The sequence below is a fragment of the Chiroxiphia lanceolata genome, chromosome 24 (genome assembly GCF_009829145.1).
Source record: "Chiroxiphia lanceolata isolate bChiLan1 chromosome 24, bChiLan1.pri, whole genome shotgun sequence".
NCBI classification, from domain to species: domain Eukaryota; kingdom Metazoa; phylum Chordata; class Aves; order Passeriformes; family Pipridae; genus Chiroxiphia; species Chiroxiphia lanceolata.
In genome coordinates, this window is record NC_045660.1 from 4493893 (window position 1) to 4513776 (window position 19884).

General features: G+C 48.1%; 1 protein-coding gene across 1 annotated transcript; it reads right to left on the reverse strand.

Moving 5' to 3' along the window:
• Window positions 1–2452: 2452 nt before the first annotated feature.
• NIPAL3 (NIPA like domain containing 3) lies at window positions 2453–16720 on the reverse strand. Its single transcript, XM_032710073.1, has 12 exons — window positions 16346–16720; window positions 14950–15326; window positions 13326–13394; window positions 13066–13237; window positions 12906–12965; window positions 12166–12311; window positions 11413–11509; window positions 10167–10302; window positions 9532–9620; window positions 8280–8343; window positions 7220–7314; window positions 2453–6562 (listed from the first exon to the last, which is right to left on the reverse strand). Exons 2-12 carry the CDS (start codon window positions 15046–15048, stop codon window positions 6363–6365), a joined length of 1227 nt encoding a protein of 408 aa, XP_032565964.1. The 5' UTR covers window positions 15049–15326; window positions 16346–16720; the 3' UTR covers window positions 2453–6362.
• Between the last annotated feature and the right edge of the window lie 3164 nt (window positions 16721–19884).

Consider the following 19884-nt stretch of genomic DNA (forward strand, 5'->3'; position numbering starts at 1 on the left):
GGAGGGAGGGGGAGAGGGAGGGAGAGGGAGAAGAGGAGGGAGAGGGAGAAAGGGAGGGGAGGGAGGGATAGGGAGGGGAACGGAGGGAGGGGCGGCCCCGCGCATGCCCCGGCCCCGCTGAGGGGTCGCGCCGGGCGGGTCACGTGGGCTCGGCGATGGCTGAGGCCGGGGAGGCGGTGGCGGGGAATTTATTTAAATTTATTTAAAAATTCCGCACACCGCCCTCGGAGCTGCATCGGGAGAAGAGCCGGCGGCTCTGGCAGGGCCGAGCACGGAGGGAGGAGCCGCTTCAGAGCTGCCCAGAGGAGCTGCGGCCGCCTCCCCCCTGGGAGCGCCCGAGGCCAGGTCGGAGCAGCCCCGGATAGCGGGAGCTGTCCCTGCCCCTGGAACCGGGTCATCGCTAAGGTCCCTTCCAGCCCAAACCATCCCACGATTCTGGGATAGCGGGAGCTGTCCCTGCCCCTGGAACCGGGTCATCTCTAAGGTCCCTTCCAGCCCAAACCATCCCACGATTCTGGGATAGTGAAAGGTGTCCCTGCCCCTGGAACTGGATCATCTTTTAGGTCCTTTCCAGCCCAAACCATCCCACGATCCTGGGATAGCGGGAGGTGTCCCTGCCTGTGGAACCGGATGATCTCTAAGGTCCTTTCCAGCCCAAACCATCCCACGATTCTGTGATTCCACAGTTCAGTCACCTGTTGCCGGAGGTCCGGGGAGCGCCGGGGGTTGTGCCGGCAGGGCCGTGGGTGACCGTGGGCAGGGCGGGGGCTCGGGGGCCCCGCGGGGTGCTCCGTGTGCCAGGACAGACGCTGCTCCTCCAGGGGGGATTTATGGGCAGCCCTGGCCAGCTGCCAGGTGGGAACAGTGACAGTGGGAGTAAATCTCGGCTTTAATCCCAGCCGTGAGGCGGTTTGAGGCAGCCCAGTCATCTGAGCCGGCTGATAAATCGATGCCTGCGTCCCTTTGCCTCTCCAAACACAAAGCAGCGTTCCTTTGTTCGGCCGCGTTTGGCTATCGGATTTCGGCGACACAAACATTGAGTTCAACGGCTTTGTCCTCGCTTGGAAAGCCAGAAGACAGTGTGGGCTTTTGACACGAACGCTATGAATTTCTGCGGTTGAAATGCTTTTTATCCTAAATTTCAGGTACGGTAAAAAAAAAAAGGGAGAAAGCGGCTCTCAGCTGGTCTTCTCCACCAGGCTGGTGATTTATTTGTGCACAGGGCAGGCCTTTCCCTCATAAGAAAACAGCAGAGCAGAACTCACTTTAGAAAGGTAAGATCAGTCTCACCTGCCCAGATAAAGGGATTCTGTGATTTGGATGCCGTGCAAATTCAGGTGGTAGCTGGTTACTCTCAGTTACCTCAGCCCTCCCTTGCTGCAGTCACATACTATATTGTTCCAATACCACATTCTTCCTCCCTGGCCAGCAATATGTTCTGCTTTAATACCACAAACTCCCAACGTTTATGGCCATTTCAGAGGCATTTTAAATACTTCTGTCTTATTTGAAATAACACCTCCTTAGTAGCACGTGTTTCTGTAATGCTCCTGACATCTGGCTCAATTGCCATCACTTGATATTAGCACTTAAAACACTTGTCTGTTTTATAAAACACTAACCCTTAAATGATTGATGTCAACAAATTATTACCACATTTATCAGAAATTCTGGGGCTTGGGGAAGCTGCTTCTGCCAGCATTGTCCAGGGATTCAATCAAGTGCAGCTCTTTAACACCAAAGCAGCTGAGGCTGCTCTTGGATTGTTTTCGGGTTTTTTTCCCTTTGTGGTTTGGGACCCCAAGAGATACATTTAATTAAGAGTATCCTGAGGGTTATCCTCTTATCCCCCCGGACTAAACCCCATCTGTTAAGTGTTAATTAAGTTGGCAAGCAGTCGATTAAGCTGCGTCCCCACTATTCTAAATTTATTTACGACTGTCTCTAGGTCTCTAAATGGCAGTGAAGCTGCTCCTGTATCAAAGACATGGTGCCCTGGAGCTGAAGGATGACAACTCCTCCAGCAGAGCATTCCCAGCTTGTATCAGAGGGCTTGGCTGTCTCAGAGAACAATTTCAGTAAAAAACTCATCAGTCAAGCCACCAATGATTTTGGGGTTGTGTCTCCCCCACTCCTTTAGATTATCCTTGGATCACATTTTCAGGCTCTTCTCCAAAATAATAAATGCTAATTTATTTTTTTTTAAGCCCTGTAAAACGAAGTTTTTTAAGTAAATTGCCCAATTCCTACAGCTGACACCAAATACTTGGACACTCATGTAAAGCTGCAGCCCCAAAACACATCAATCTGCATTTCATTTATGAGTGTCCTGTTAAAAACCAGACAGACAGGCCTTTCAATACACATTTTAGTAAAATAAATTCTGCCTTAACTTCTCTCAAGACATTTAGGGCCAATTAAAGCTATTCCCAGAGCATGGAGCAAGCCAGAATTCTATCAGTTTTACAACAACCTTTTATTCAAAGTTTCATTTTACCACAACCTTTTTATTGAAAGTTTCATTTCCAAAGGCCTCACCTAAAAGACAAACAGAATTAAAACAGACATGCAACATTGCCTGTGAAAAATGAAGCAGTTATCCTGATAGTGCAATACTGTAAAGCTTGATTTATTTACACATTTTTATGTGGACGAGACAACACTGAAGGCAGGTCATTTTATACATTCAGCCAGCAGAGGAGCTGTGCTGCACAGCATTAAATTACACAAAAAATACACACTGAGAGTGTATTAAGTGCTCTGGTGCATTGAGAAGCCACACAGTGTGGAGGCAAAGAGATGACAGTTCACACTGGATGAAGAAGCCAGAGACAGAGCCAAGGAGCTGTTCCACAGTTCAGTGAAGGAAACAGCTCCTGGTGCTGAAAACTCCTTCACCTTTGGGAATCTGTGGGTGCTGTGCTGTGAGCAGGGCCCTGCCTCCCTGGGGGTCACACTGCAGGGCTGGCATTCACATGTTAAAATGTGCTGTGCCCCAGTTTTATTATTTTTCACTCTCCTTTGAGCCTCCCTGTGCTGCTCAGCTGTAAATATTTGCTGCAATCCTGGGCATGGCCATTGTCACCTCAGACTAACCAATACTCTGTAAAAAGTTCAGACCTGAAGGTACAAATACCTTCCCTGTTTCAGCTTCTCTGAACCAGAGGGGAGGTGAGGAGTTTAATTCAATCCTGAGCTCCACCCTGCCACTGTCAGAAAGAGCACAGGACTCCTACAAGTCAGGTTTAAATAAGATCCTTGGCCTCTCAGGGCCCTGCTCGTGCCTTCTCAGCTGTAAGACTGGGCTAGAGAGCAGAAAATAAGATTTTTTGGAAGCCTGGGAGAAAAAGCAAGAAAGGGGGAAGTACATAATATAAAAAAAACCCAAAAAAACAACCCCCAACATTTTAAAATTCAAGTGCTGAACACCAGCAGCAAACAGGAGTGAGGTGCAATCCATCAGTCCCACAATGCAACCCCTCCCTCAGTGCCTGCAGTTGAGGCCCAAGGAGCACCTCAGGCTCTACTGATGTGGCAAGAGAATCAAAAATATTGTGATTTATGTGCTGTAGAAACAGATACCACCTCCCCTGGAGTCCTTTGTCAGGAAGTTTCCAAAGGCTGATAAAGGGAGTTTTTCCCTGTGGCTGCAGGTAAATGGAACTGTCATTATTAAGCAGAATTATTTGAACACACAGAGACTGTGTAAATAAAACATGGTTATGTAAAGCTTTGGAGCAAGACTCTTCTTTCAAAGATTCTAAAGGCAAAAGGGCCAAAACCACACAATGACACAAAAGCTCAAGTTATGGCTGGAGGAAATTTCACTCAGAGCAGAAGTGCTGACACACCTGAGGGCTCTGTGCAGAGGGGAAGGTCAGGAGTCAGTCAGGGCTGGGGAAATTGGGGAGTTTACAGAAAAAGAAATCCCTGATTCAGGCCAGAGAGCAGCTTGCAGGAGAAGCACAAGCCAGGCAGAGCAGCTGTGTCCCCTGGCAGAGCACTCTGTGCCCACCTCTCAGGATGTCAGGGCCTGTCATGAGGAGAAAAAAAAACCCCAAAGCAATCATTTATTGCTGCAAAATACTGAGAAACCATTCTGTTACACACAGGACCATCCTGAGACAGATGTCAACAGCAAAACATTTAGGCCCTTCTGATGAATTATTTTATACCACAGCAGCATCTGTAATAATTAAACACAGAATATTGCCACATTAAAGGTGTTTGTAGCTGTCAGTGGTTTAGCACAGCCTGTGTTCAAGCTGTGTTCTGTGGTGGCAGAACTAATAGGTCAAAACAGCCACTGCCTGGTTGATTAAAAGGGAAAAGATAAGGAAAGGCAGCATTCCTGTGCCCTTCCCATTCATTCAGGCTCCCTGCATGACTTCATTTGGCATTGTTAATGAACAAAAGCTGCCCATAAATTCACCATTGATTACCAGGATCAGTAAATCAGTGTCACTGCAGCTCCAGCAGATGAATGAATGCTCTGGCAGCATCAGCCCATCAACATCCTGATCTTGCTTAAACACAGAAAAGGATTGAGGGGAAAAGAAAAGCTGTTATTTCTCCAGGTTTCATAAGGTTGCAGTGTGGGGGATGCCACTGATAAGATCTGAATTGTCAGACTTTGCCCAGGTGCAGCCCCTGGGCACCTCCTCTGTGCAGGGGGGAAGGTTTTAATTCTTCTAAGCTGCACAAAAATGCCAGAGCAAAAGTATGTGCAGGTTAATTTAGTCTTCAGAGCTGACAAGGCAAATCTCTGCAAAAGAACAGGTCTGTTGTCCTACACAACAACAAGAACCTGGAATAACTATGTACAAGTCAGTGGAGTTGCAGGGGATTTTTGGTAGTGGGAACAGAAACTGGCCACGAGTCAATTTAAGACATAAAAATAAATAAAGGCAGAAAGAAACTGTCCCAAGTCCGGGATCCTCCCAAACCCTTTGGTATTAGAGTAACCACTTAAAAATGCACAATTCCTTTCAAATACAGTCTTCCAAGGTCCTGGAGACACCTCACTGTGCTTACAGCCCAAGACACACCAAAGAGACCTAAAATTGAGTTCCACAGAAAACAAACAAACAAACAAACAACTTTTAGAGAGGACAAGGCTCCCAAAGTGCCAGGATAACTTGCCTATACCAGTAAACGCTGTACTTTGTCCTTTTTCACTTGACAAGTCCCCCTCCTCCCCCCTCCTGTCTATTCTCCCTCCCTATCAGCTCCTGGCCATCTGTTGGAAGCTGGAAAGATAAATATCACAAGTACACAAAGCTCAGTTATTGTTACAGTCCTGTGCACACCTCTCTTTTCTCCTTAGGTCATCCATAAGAGTAGACAAGTATTTTCTTCCTTTTTTTAAAAGAAAAAAAAAAAGGGGGGGGAAAATCCCTGTTTATAAGACCCAGACTGAGCTTTTGAACTAAGGAATGTCACCACCTGTAAGTATTTGGGACCACTGAAGTTGGACATGCTGCCTTCAACAGAACAAAAATAAACGTGATAAATAATTAAGACATCATCAAAAATTATATAAAATTCCCCACCAGATCCAGTCACATTATCCTCATTTCTCCTCACCCTTGTACCTCACAGTGTTCCCTCTGCACCAGTTAATCCAACTTGAAGCTCCTGCTGTGGAACAGAAAACTGGCAAATAATCTTTGTTCTAAGCCGAGATATAATCCAGTGGTGCTCTAAAAACAACTCACATCCTCAGTGCTTGTGTTCAACACCAGCCAGAGAACAGTTGTACAGGAAGTGCCCAAAAATTCATGGTTTGAAGGAATCAAGCAGCTTGTTCACTCTGAGCAGTTGTGCTGCTCTAAAACCACAGTAAGTTCCAGTGTTGGTGCTCAAAAACAATTCCATTTATTGCCGTGTTAAGTCAGTGGTCACACCAGACACGAGAGGATTTACAGCCTTCCTGCAAATCCATCACAGTCTCTATAAATGAAAGATTAAATCCTGCTCTTCTCTCTCTCTCTCTCTGTGAGCCACTCCTGAAAACTTCTGGCTGGAGATAAACCCACTCTCAGCAGGACTAAAAATTGCACAGTCACTTCTCTTCCCACAGCATCTGCTCTCTCATCAATTCCATGGTGCTGCACTCCCCATTTCACACTTCCAGCCAGCACAATTCCATGCAGAACTGGGATTTACTCCTTGCTAAGACGAGTGCTTTCAACTTCACAGCTATAAAGAGTTGCTTATTTTAATAATCAGCCTGGAAAGTTCAGCTGGAGACGAGCTTTCAGCTCCGTCAGGGTTGGCTTTACAACTTGCTTGTATTTTAGTGGGTAAATAAATAAAAGGTCAGACTTCTGAGGATTCAAATCAGTCCTTTTAAAGGTCACTCACTCCTTTTTGCTGTGCTCCAGCACCCGGTAGGGTGGGGCAGAGACTCCTTTGGAACCGTGTTGCTCCTGCACGATGGGCAGCGTGGCTGGAGTGTAAATCTCAGGCATGGTGTCGTTGTTCTCCAGGGCTCCATAGGAAAAGGAAGCTTTGAGGTCAGGCTGCACTGCAATCCCTTTGTCATGCATGTTCTGCATGCCTGGAGAGAGCAGAGATTCAGTGCTTAGGGACAAAAATGCATCTTCCCTGTGCTCTGTTACATCAGTGAATTATCAGGTCTCCCTGTTTTCCAGCTCATCAGTTCCTCGAGTGTTAAATGAAAGACAGGATGGTTTTGTGCTCAGCACTGGAGCAGCTAATGGGGAAATGAGCTCCAAGGAAATGAGGGATGGCAGTCAGTTATCCATCAAGTGCTGCATCTCTCTCATACAGCTCACCAGAGAGTTTAGCTGTGCTTCCCAAAGGAAATTCCTGCTCCCCCCAGCCTCTGCCTCTTGCAGTATCTCAGCCTTCCCCAATAACCAGCTCTTCCTGCTGGACCAATCCCAATCCCAAGCATATGCTCAAAAATAGTGAAATCTTCCTGGAGAGCAGCCACTGGATAAGGCTGTTCTGACAGGACATCCCCTGGTGCCAGGGACCCAGTGGCACCCCAGTGGCACATCATCATCTCCTGCCTGCTCTGTGCAAAACATGCACAAACCCTTCACGAGGCACAAAAAAAGCCAGAAGGAAAAACACAGAAAACACCACAACTCTCTGATCCCTCTGACACTGAACAGAGCCCAGAGCCTGAGCTCTCACTGGGCACCCAACACTTCCAAAGAGTGAGGAACCCCTGGATTTTTGCTGTTACCTGGCATGGCATCCATGGATATGTATGGCTCAAAGGGCACAGGCTTCTTCCTGTTTCTTGTGATCAGGAAAACACCCAGGAATGCTATGAGGCACCTGAGGGAGAAGGACAGCATTACTGAGATGACTGAAAAGGGAGGGCACACAATATTGCAAGTTGCTTTTCCAGAGTGCCTACTCTGTAGCTCCAGAGAGGATTCAGAGCTGAAGTTCAAGAACTGCAAAGTCAGAATTCCAGGGCACTGTCCCAGCTGAGCCCCCTTCACCAGCACTGAAACCCACCCAGCACTCAGCACAATGTCCCCTTTTCTTTATCAGAACACAGGGAAATTTTTCATGTTAATTAATGAATTAACCTTGACTAACTGAAGGGGAAAGGCAGCATATCAACATTTGGTTTCCTTTGATGAAATTCCAGGATTTAGCAGCCTGACCTTTGAAAGGTAAACACAGTAACAACCACTGATCTGGATTTTTCCAGTGGGTCCACAGAGGAAGGTGCAGTTCAAAACAATAATCTCCCAATTGTGTGTTTGTTTTTTTCTTTCCTTATCTAAAAGCCATTTCAGAATGTCCCCTGATTATGGAGAGCTAATTACATCAAGACACAGGAAATGTTCTAACTGATCTACGTGCCCCAAGAACCAGACTCCAGAAGTCAGTCACAGTTCAGTGAAGGTGCAAACCCTCAAACAGACTCCCCACAGATGGTTTCTTTTAGTTATTCTACAGTTCTTCCAGATTCTTGAGCAGGTAGCTCGAAAAGCAGCCCATATGACCCAACATCTGAGCTGATCTCCAGGACAGCCAGTAAAAGATTTAGTGATTAATGCTGTAATTGTGTATCACTGAGTTTTATACAACCTTTCTAGAGCTTCCAGCATCACCCAGACACGACACTGAGCTCTGCCAGAGAAAGTGTTTGCAGTCTGTCCTCCTCCAAGACAGTTTTGTACCTCCAGCAGGGACATATTTTTAAAATAGAGATGTATTTTTAAAGTTTGAGTCACATGAAGCAATATACTGTCCAGTTTTCTCTCAAGGAAACTCGAAGCACTTACCCCAGTGCAAACATACATATGTGGAGAACATCTTCACCCGTGAAGTCCAAGTAAAAAGTCGCCCCTTCAAAAGAAAATAATTCATTACATCTTCCCCCCCCCAGTTACACCCTCCAGCACTAATCCCTCCAGAAGCCACATCAGGCAAGCTCCCTATTTTTATAGTCAGCACCTTTGTTTTGTTAATGATCTCGAAATATAAAAAGGTGGCCTGATTTCTGTTTTAACACAAAATTATTGATGAATCTTTTAAGGAGTTTCGCTCCCAAAACAGCTGTAACTGGATCTAACTGCAACAGGATACAAACTCTCCACCCCAAACAATAAGATACAGCTCAAACCTCTCAAGATAAACATCCTTGGTGTCCTGGGTGTCAGCAGGACACATGTTCTGGGTCCTACTCTTTGCATTTTTAACTGAAGTAAATAAGCTGATGGATCTGAGAACCTGGGACATGACAGGAAATAAATAGGACAGAGTCTCTCATGACACTGAAGAGGGGCATTAAAAAGCACTGTGCAATTTCTGGGGGAAGTTATTGCCTTCTATTCCAAGCAGAGGAATAAATTACTCTGTGCACAGAGTAATCCAGCACTGCCAGACAAATGCACTGTCTTGAGTGCTGGGCTTTGGTTTTTTGTGTGTTTGTTTCCCCCAGCTTTGCTCATATGTTTAAGTGAGGAGAACAAAACCTTACAAAGGCTGTTCCTCAGGTCTGAGCCCCAGGGGTTGGAAATGCTCATCTTTGTTCCTGCAGACAAAGCTTTGCTACCGTGGGCAAGGGCTGAAACTGGAGAAATGCACAAAGAAAAAAAGCCTCTTTTGAGCAGCTGCACTCTGGATACAATAACAAGACTACTGGGGAGAGATCCCAACACCTTTGAGCAGAGGAAGCAAACAGGTTTGTACACTGTGTGGCACATTTGAACAAAATCTGGATAAAATTCAACCAGGAGAAAACTGAGCCATGTACTAAACTGCACATCTAAGATCACACATCACCCTGCATGGAATGAGTAGTAATAGTCTCAAATCTAAAGATCCCCTGCAGTTTTAATAAAGTGACAGCACTTAACAGAAAGTTTTAACACAGTCTAAAGGGATAACTCATGTTTTTTGAAGGAAAAACCAAACAAAGATGACAAGAAAATACAAGTCGTCATCTCGCTGAGTGTTCACCTTCCTCAGCTGGGAGTGAGGATTATTTTCCAAAATCTTTGGCCCTTCTTTTGGGAAGGTTTGTGCCTTTACCTGCTGAGATTGCTGCTGCTGTGGACAGGATGTAGCCAACACTGGCAATCTGAGCTGAGTCATAGAGCTGTGAGGCTTGAGCTAAAAACCTGCAACACAGTCACAGACAACATGGCTTCATTTGCAGGGATACTCTTTTTGGAAACACCTTGCAGAAGTGATGCATAGATTTAGAGAATTAATCATTTTTCTCACTAAAGCAGCAGCAGCATCCCTTGGAATGAGTGACCTCAGGGCCACTCACATTTTGAGAAGCTTTTTATCCCTGCTGCTACTGGGTTTTTATGTTATTGCAAGTACAAAGGGGCAGAAAAAAAAGCTGAAGATAGACACATTGTCAACAACACTGATTCTACACTTTGATTTTAGCCAGTGCACAGATAACTGGATCTGATTTACCACCATTTCATTCCTAAAATTGTTTTGCAAATGCTTGGACGATGTATATCCACATTTGGGATTAAAACTGCATGGAAAAAGCCAAGCCCACCATTATCCCAGATTCCTGTGAGGTGGATTTGAGGACAGGTCGCAGAAGAGAAGAATGGATAGTTTTAATCAGAGCTTTTTGGAAGGGTAACAAGCAGCCCAAAGCACCAGAACAATGACAGACACACAAAGAGAGAAGGGCTTACGTGGCCTGGTAGATGGCTGTGGCAATCATACACACCAACATGATGTAGAATATGGGGGAGTCCAGCTGCAGGGTCCCTTGGATGGAGACAACAATCATCCCTGCCACAGCCTTCACAGTCACCACCGTCATGGAACCTGGGGAAGGTCATGGAAGTTCACCCCACTCAGCTGGAGCACTGGTAAGGAAGCTCCAAACAACCTACAAAAACCTGACCCCCCCTTTTTCCAGGCCAAACAAGGGGTGCAAACTGCCCCTTTTAGCACCAGCTCTGCCACTTTTATTCCCAACAACTTCAACAAGTCCCTGAACCTTTCTGTATCACCATTCCCATGTCTACAGAGCATTTACTGTTTCTTTTCCAAGTGCTGTCACATGATGGAAGGATACAAATCTTCATCTGTTTTGGTTCATAAAAGTCAAGGAAGTTTTCAAAGCAAGATTCAGAAAGAACCTTCCTCTCCCTCTTTTAGAAGCCATTCAGAATTAGTGTAGTTGCTTTGTCTGTAACTCACAGAGCCTTTGAGGTATCAGTGACTGAAATCCAGCCCCAAACAGTTCAAAAAAAAAAAAAGAAAAAAAGAGTAAAAGAAAAGACACTGAAGCTGCATAAATAGCAAACACTGAGGACTGAGACACAGATTTAAGTGTGTCAGACTGAGTCACTGCCTTGCTTTATTCACCCTTTTTAAAGTTTAATTGAGTACAGTTTCTTTAAAAACAAACCCAGATTAATGTGGAGAAAGGTACCAGTGAAATGCTGCCCTTTCCAAAGTCACTGCAGGATCCCAGTGTAGATTTTGGGGATATATTTGACTCCAAGCCCAGAGACTCTCCCAGTTTCAACAGGGACACACTGGCAGGGCAGAGTATTTCTCATTTCCTTACCCTCACAGCAGATCTTCCCAGAGCCAAGAAGACTTTTGTAGGTCAAATCCTCTCTTTCCTCCACTGGACCAGCCCCACTTATCCACTGAATACTGTGCTTTGTGTGCACAGATTAAAATGAAAATTAAATAAATAACTTGCACTTTCTGTGCTTGGCAGATTATTCCTCCTTATGGGAAATAAGCCTTAATTGTTCAAAGGTCATTTGCAAAGATGTCCAGCATTTGTAGTAACAGTTCTGGAGCAGATTGGTGCATTTTATGGCATTAATTAGGTCAACATAATCCCCTAAATGCCAGAGATGCCTCAGTTTGCTGTAGTTTACTGTTTAAAGATCTTACAACTCCACATAAACTTACCCAGCAAAGCCACCAGCAGAAGAATAACTACAATGTAGTTTGCATTTTTCTCCTTGTAAAAATACAGCAGCAGGCAGAAAACAATGATCTCCACAAGCTACAAAAGACAGAAATGAGAATATTAAAAATGCAGATTGGATGGGGTTGGCAGTAAATGGGATTCTGAGCCAGACAAACACTGGAATTACACAATAGGGCAAATCAAAGGAAAATGGGGATCCCCCACAATTATAGATTAAATTTAGCATGATCTTAGAATCAGTTAAATGAGATATTCAGTGGCTTCTTGCAGAACAGGAAACATGGGACACTTTAGACATTATATTTATGGTAAAGCAGCAGATCAAATAATCCTGACTGAATATTCCCATCAGGGATCTCAGCCTGCTTTCTGTGATGAGGTTCTGTAAGTGATCCCTGAAGCACAAGTCTCAGTTAATGGCCAGGCTCCTCTCAAATATAAAATAACAGATTTCATAAGATTTTCAGCGAGAAAGTAATGGCTCCAGTGAGAAAGTCAGTGTAGAAAAAGCCCAGCTGCAAGCACAGTAACTTCCAAATTAAATATCTTTGAAGCCCTAACAGAATAATTCAGAGAAGGAGTGGGAGAGTTCTAAGTGGTACTTGTGCCTGAGGTTCATCAGTGAGTACAGGGAACATTGGCAGCAACCATAAGGAAAACTAATCCTTGAAAGGAAACTCCCAAATCAGGCACGTTGAGAAAACCATCCCCCATTTCCTGGGCCACCTTACCATGTAGAGCAGGAATGGCCAGCTCACTAAATGCCTGGTGATGTTTTCTGCTGTCATCTTCTCGTGGCTGTTGGGCCCAAATGTCACCAGCAGGTAAGTCCCCACAACTGCCAAGCCACAGCCTACAAAGGACAGGACGTAACGTCCTTGCAGCCAGGACAGGAGAGAGAGGGCAGAGTTAAGGAGTTTGGTGTGGATGGATGGAATTAACACCACCCTGAACATTCCTGGGGGTGACTCAGTGCCCCACTTCCAAAATATCAGAGCCATCAGGCCCTGGGCAGTGGGTGTGTGGGAGCTGGGACAAACAGATCCCAGAGAGGATCTGCTAAACAAACAGAGCTACAAATCTGTATGTGGGGCTTATCCTGCCCTGCACAGCCCTTTTCCTAGGAAATGCAGGGATGAATGCCCCAGTTCTGCAAACACTGATTTCCCTGTGCCTCAGATTTAGGGCTGCAGCTTCATCCTGGACAGCCAGGATCCTCAAATCCTGCAATTCCTTGAATTTCTAAGATCTGTGAGATTCAGGTGATTTGGCACAAGTCTGAGAAAAAATACCCATCTTTAACCAACAGTGGATGAGATGACACCTTTATTCCAACAGACACCATGGAGACCTTGTCATCCCTCTAATAATAATATAAAATAATGACTGTATAATTCTTGAGAGGCCATGCTGTGTGTGTTCAGTGGCTTGCAAACAGAGAGGAAAACCGAAAAGGAATTGCAGAACTTACTCAAAAATTCCTTGGGCTTCCATTTTTCTTTAATAAATATAATCCCTATGATTGCACTAGCTATAAAAAAAAAAAAAAGAAAAAAAAAAGGAAAGAGAAACAGTGAGTTGTGGGATCAACCAGGAATGTGCCACTGGAACACACCCAGATTCCTCCTTACCTATGACAGACACTGCACTGAGTGGCACAATCAGGGAGAGAGGAGCAAAGGCATAGGAGGAAAACACTCCCAGTTCTCCCAGCAGCAGCAGGAGGAACCCACACCACCAGGTCTTGGTTTTGAAGTAGGCCCTGGGGTCTTTGGAGCCTGCCAGCCTGATGTGGCTGTACTTCTGGAAAAGAGAACGGAACAGAAGCCAAGCAGGTTGGTCGTGGTGGATGTTTTTGGTGCAGGATGAATATTTGCTTCAGGACACTCACCTGCAGGTTGAGTGCAATGCTGCTGACAAGGTGCCCAAAAATAGCCAGTAATGCCCCAATCAAGTTCTCCTGTAAAAACAAAGGGAACACACAGGCATTCAGTTCAGCCAAGGGATTGGGAGGGCTTTTTTGCACACTCTGGAAGAAAGACTTTTAAAAGTGTTCCTGAATCATAGCCTAGTTTGGGTTGGAAAGGACCTCTGAAGGTCATCTAGTCCAATAAAATCTGTTTATCTTCCTCCCTTTCTGCTGATCTGGGGCAGTCCCAAAGCTGTGAACTCAGGTGAAAACCCCTAACAGCCACTTTCTCCAAGAGACTTCAATTAGTTTGCAGTTTCTCAAAGGGGAGGAAGATAGAACCAAACACAATGACCCTGTCACTCATTCCCTTTGAGAAAACTCCTTTCATGAGGATGTTTATTGCCCTGGAATTCCACACTATGGATCAGGAACCTCTGCTTCCAAACTGTTTTGCTCTTCTCCACTTGTAACAGCTGCTGGTTCACTCAGTAATTCAGCCCATCTGATGAGGCAGCTCAACTGTCACAGATTTTATGCTGTTTATATGAACCAGTTATTCCAAAAGTCACAGGTAACAGCTCCCAGCAAACTCCCAGCTCCTTCTGCACTGGCATTCCCAGCTCAGCAATAATTCCCACGATCTATAAAGGTGGAATTTGAAATAAAACAAGATGTAAAGCAGGTTGAGTCACAAAGGAAACGTGGAGTAGGAGTGAGGAGCCTCAGGCTAAGCCAGGTCTTTCAGCATTTGTGTGCTCCCAACAACTGTCTAAATCTCATCAGATGTCTTTAGCACTGTTCACTCAGTGCTGGTCTCCAAAATACAGTCCAGTCCCTCCCTTGGATTGATTTGGGATAACCCAGCTCACATTCACATCCCTCCCTGCACAGTGAATGTATGAACCTTGATTTTCTCGTACACTGTAAAAACAAGAAACTTTCAGATCTCAAGTGGAACAAAAATCTCCTCATCGGGATGTACAAAAATAAGACTCACCCAAACCCACCTGGGAGATCTCCCCCCACACACAGTGAAGGTGGCACAAGGATGTCACTGTGTGATCAGAGTTTTCTGGGCTGTGAGAGCCACAGGTCAACAGCAGTTGGGTCAACAAGGACCCAGGACTGTGGGCTCTGAGTACTTTGTCCAGAAATAAAAAAAAAAACAAAACCCTTCTTGCTGAGGTTTTCTGAGCACCTTCAGAAGCAGAGACTCAGAGGAAACTGAGCTGGGAACAGCCCTGTTCCCAGCTGGAGAACACATCCCATCCCAAGTGCAGGCTCTGCAGGGCTGTGGGCTGACCCACCTAAAATTCAAGCCCCTGAATACACAGCAAACCAGAACAACCTGGCAGAATTTACTGCACTTAAACACCTTCAGACACCCACATCTTTTAACTGCCAGCCCTTCCTTCACTTTGACTGCTCTGCACACACAGACTTTCTCTTTCTTTCTCTCACTATACACAGCATGTAACACCCAGAAGTGGCTGGATACAAAGACAAGAGCACTTTCTGCAAAAAATAACCCAAACAGAGCAGCATTATCAGCTCAATCCAACAGTCAGGGCCTTCTAGGGATGGACTGGGGTGGGAATCTGACCTTGTAGGAGAAGGAGTCTGTGTGTGGCTGCACAGAAACTGCTGCTGTGGCCAAGGGGAGCTGCTGGAGTTGCAGATTTGGGCTGTTGCCTCCTTCCATTTTGGTTCTTTGGAGTGTTTGCTTTTCAGCCTCTCTGATGCTGGAACTTCTCTTTAAAGATGAGACGTGGACCTCGCTGGAACCAGCTTTTGGTACCTCTCCTTCCCATCCATCCTTGTTTCCTTGGCCAAGCAACAATCAGTTCAGTGAAGCACAAACTCTCTGCAGCCTGTCAGTGCTTTCCTTCCCCACCAGCCCACACTGGGATAAAACAGACAGAAGGGCCACTATTTCCACCAGTCAGTGGGGCAGCAGGGTTATATTCCTCCAAGGTGACACTAAGCTAAAAAAAAAGAATAATAATAAAAAAAAAGAATTAGATCAAATTAAATCAGTGGTCCAAAATCCTGCAGTGAAATCCTGCTGAAGGTTCGGCCACAGAAAAAAAAAACCACCCCTGGAAACAAACTCACAGCAGAGAAAGCAGATTTTAAATGTCTTCTTACAAACCTGGACAGAAACTCCTACAGACTTGGCTTTACAAGAGCTCTGAGCTGGCTGGGCCCCAGGGGTGACACACTCAGCTGGCATTTAACAGCACCACAAAGTCTCTCAAGTCCTGCAAGAGCTGCTTTTCATTCTCTTCCTGCCTGTACCCCTGGGGTTTGTTGAGGACCAGCACTACATGAGTCACCCCATCCCCACGTGCTGGGGATGACAGAGCTGCTCCCAGAGGTCATCCCAGTGCATTCCCTGTGAGCAGTGGGGAGCCGGATTTCCTCGGAGCCGGAATTCCCCGGAGTCAAACTCATTGTAAATGTCTGGCAAGCGCCACAGAGAGTCTGTCTGAGCTCCCTGCACACCGTGATGGCTCCTTCTCCCTCAGGGAGCACCGGGCATCACCCCTGCCTGGTATGGAAGGAGACGCAGGTTTACAGGCAGAGAGGGGGTGATCCCCACCCGTGACACGTCCTCAGGCCATCAGACCCCCGGGAATGCTGCAGACTGAGCATCCCAGCCCGCGACCCTGGAAAGTGAGACCGCCCGGTGCTGGGCTGGGCACCGCAACCCCCCTGAGCCCACCCTGGCGCCTTTAACCCGCCCCGAGCCTCCAGCGCGGGGGGAACAGGGGCAGCACCTCAGCCTGGCCAGGAAACAGCAAAGACTCCCTCTGTGAGGGGAGGTGGGGGGCAAATCCCCCTCACGGTGTGAGCGAACCCACAGCGCAGAGCCCGGGCCGGGCAGGGGGTGTCCCCATATACCCCCGGGCTGGGCCGCCCTGCCCAACACAGCCCCGGGTTGTTCCCCACCGAACCCTCCGGAGTTCCGGGCACTGCGGGACGGCCCCGCCACTCACCTGTCCCTCACCTGTCCCTCAGGTGCGGCCCGTCCTTCCCCCGCCGCCCCCGGCCACGGCCACAACTCCGGGTCCCAGTCAGCGCCGCGGGCGGTCCCCGCCCGGCTCCTCCGATTGGCCGCCAGCGCTGTCAATCCACGGCCGGGCCCCAACTGTGCGCGGGGATTGGCTGCCGTGCGGGGGCGGGACCCAGCCCAGCCAATGGGCGCAGAGCTCCGAGGTGCGGGGCGGAAGGAGACGCGTTCCGCCGCACGGTTGGGGTGGGGAGGCCCCGCGGGCCCCTCCCGGGGCTCCGGGGGAGCTCCCTGGTCCAGGGCCGCAGGGACAGGCGGGGACTCCCGCCCTCCTCCGGTGCGGCCCGTCCCTCCCGTGCGTCTTGGGCACAGCGACAGCGGTGGGTCCAGTGGCGCAGCCACAGCCGCCTTAAGGCGCATGCGCGAAGCTCCTCCGCCGAGCCACCTTAAATCAGCCGCGGCGGCTCTGAGAGCTCGCCTGTGATTGGGCGTCTAATTCCGTTCCCAAAGTAACGGGCGCGGTGATTGGAGGAGAGCGGGGGCGGAGGTTGTCACGGCAACGGGGTGTCCGCATTCCCTCCGCGCCGGCCCCGCCGGGGGACGGGGATGGGCCGGGGATGCACCAGCAGGTACCGGGCGGTACCGGCAGATAGCGACCCTACACCTCACCGGGGCGGGGCAATGGGGTGTGCGCGGTGCTCCCCGCGCTGCCTCAGTCGCTCAGGTACCGCCGCTCCCAGCGGCGCCCTTCCCGGCATTCACTGCGGCACCTCACCTGGGCGGGGCGCGGCCCCGAGCGGACTTCCGGTATCGCCACCCAGGGCCTCACCTTGGGCTGCACCTGCGGTTCCGCTTGGGGCTTCTCCTGAGGCTTCACCTGACCCCTCTGGCCCCTGAGCCATCACCCCGTGTGCTGGCAGCTCTCAGGCTGCCCTGTCCCATCTCTGTCAAACCAGCCCTTCAACCCCTGCCCTGCAGACCCTGAGCGCCTGGGGCTGGTTTTAGAACTAAAAATCCCGGTGCCACACTGAGCAGGGACACTGGAACGGGATCTGAACTGGATTCCTGCCTTCCCACGGGTGCTCGGGGATGTCCCGGAGGACGAGGCACGTGAAGCACAAACGCAACTCTTGGTGACACGTCCCCAAAATAAACAGCACTTAGAGCACAGCTGAGCAGTAAAAGCCCCAACCATATGAAGGTTTTTCACTCAAAGCACAGCAGAGGGTCCATTAATGGAACAAATTAAATAATACCTGATACTGTGTATATCCACAGCAGGTTAGAGCTGTTTCAGGTCCTAAATTTCTCTCTTTGGAGTCAAATCAGCACAAGGGACTAAGAAATGCAATCAAATGTGCCCTGTGGCACTGCCCAGCTCCTCGTCCCACCACCTCCCCTGTCCCAGCAGTGACTCAAACCTCTGCCCTGCAGTTGCAGGGCTCAGCTGAAGGCCTGTGCTGTCCTTGGGCACAATCCCACTTACATTTCCATGGATTAGAAGAGACACTAAAGATCATCCACCTTCCACTATCCCAGGTTGTTCCAACCTGGACACTTCCAGGGATGGGACAGCCACGGCTTCTCTGGGCAGGATCTGGGGTGTTCAGCATCTCCCCTCAGCTTTCCAGTTTGGGGAGGGTCATCCCCGTGGTTCTTCAAGTCCCTGACTCACTAAATGAGGACAATCTGCAAAAGTGATTTAGAGCACTGAGTCACAGCCCATTCAGCAGCAGCAGAGCTTCCAAGGGCTCTTTATCCTCCCACTCCCCCCCCCAGTTTGCTTCTTAAATAAAACAGGGAAATGAAATGCAGAAGTGACTGCTGATTTCCTGGCTGGAATACTGTGCTAATGTTAGATTTGCCTTTCTCTTGCACCTCCCATTTAAAATGAAAGCTGGGCTTGGATTTGCATTTTCCTTTATCTCCATATTCAGAGTCTCGTCATCATTGGCTGTTCCTTTGGGGTTTCAAGATTTCCTCCAGTCCTTATAAACACCACAGGAAAGTGATCTCAAACTAGGGGAAAAAAAGGGATTTAAGTCTCAGTCAAAGAGATTTCAGTATAACCAAGTGAGTAACAAAAATGTTTGAAGTTTAAGCCTTTGTTTGGAGGTTTTTTTGCCACTGACAATGATCCTGGTTTGTAACAAGAACAGCAACTAAGTTAAGGTCGTTAAGTTAACTTTGTAATCACGGCTGATAACAGGATGAGAAAAATGGTAATTCAATAATTTTTGTTCATTTGTGCCATCTCCCCATCTCCCACCCACACACGCACACAATCACACACACGCACACGTTGCGTTTCTTCAGGAGCACATTCAAAGAAATCGGTGGAGTTGATGCTTGTGCGCTGACAGCACAAAGTAACCCCTCCTATCTCTTGCTCTCCTTCCCGCTGATCCCCGATTTTCAGGAATTCCCTGGGCACGGCTCTGTCTGACCAGCAGAGGGAAGCAGAAAGACACTTTCAAACCCCCGCGATTCCCCAGCCTGCCCTCGCCCGGGTTCCTTTTCAAGTCCAGCCAAGGCTCACAGGTGCCAAGGGCCTCCTGGGCTTTCTGGATCCACCTTTCAAGCTACTTCCTCAGCTGGTGGAAGGAGGATGCCCTTCCCCGGCCTCCTGCTGTCTGGTGACTACGTGGTAACCCCAGAACTCCAAAAATCACGTACATTAAGAATTTCTGAAACTTTGCACCGGGTATGTAAAGCAGGTGAATCAAGGAAGTGTGTTTGACATCTTCCCTCTTTCTTCTTCTGCCTTTGGCATCTTCTCTTTCTTCTCCTTCCTTTGATCTCTTCCCCCTTGCTTGTCTCTTCCATCTCAGTGATATCAGGAGTGTTTTATCTCCGGATGGAACAACAGCAATCAAGGATGGAAAGGACAAAAGATGAGGGAAAATGATCAAGGTGGAGAAGTTGCTTCAGTCCCTTCTGCAGGCGCCGTGAGTCTGCCTGGTCAGCTTCCAGCAGTTCCAGGTGACCTGGTGCTGAGCTGTGACTAAAAGAGAAGAGGCAGAGTCTGGAGGCAGCTTCTCAAAGCACTCCCTTCCCTTTGAGAATTTCCTGCTCGAAGGGCAGAGCGGGCAGGGAGCCAAACCACGAGCTACACAAGGGCTTGGCTGGTTCCTTCGTGGGCTTTGTCCCTGGAGAAAGGTTCCTGCAGCAGCTTGGGGAGGGGAAGGGTTGGATCCATTAACACCAGACCTTTTGGGGGCTGCTGACTTAATTCCCTCCACCAAAAGCTGTGTCCTCTCCAGCGTGAACCATTCCAGAGCACATTCCTTTAGTCAGGGATAGGTGCCAGGACATGGAGTTCAGCCACTGGTAATTTAGGCAACATAAGGAGCTTATTTGCTTCTCCCTCCCTGACCTAGAACACCCAACAGGTGAGTTGACCCACTTTTGTAGCTCTGCCAGTTTAGCCTTGTTTTCTCCCATCCCTACAGGTCCCAGGGGACACGGGGGGAAGCTGTTTCTGGGGGATTTACCCCTCAGCACAGTGGCCCTTGTGTTACCAAA

Coding starts and splice junctions, on each gene's coding strand:
- NIPAL3 (XM_032710073.1), bottom strand. CDS start 15,048: ATGGAAGGAGGCAACAGCCCAAATCTGCAACTCCAGCAGCTCCCCTTG. Junction 7,315..8,279: donor ATATGTATGTTTGCACTGGG/GTAAGTGCTTCG, acceptor CTTCTCCCTCAG/GTGCCTCATAGCATTCCTGG. Junction 6,563..7,219: donor ATCCATGGATGCCATGCCAG/GTAACAGCAAAA, acceptor TGCTCTCTCCAG/GCATGCAGAACATGCATGAC.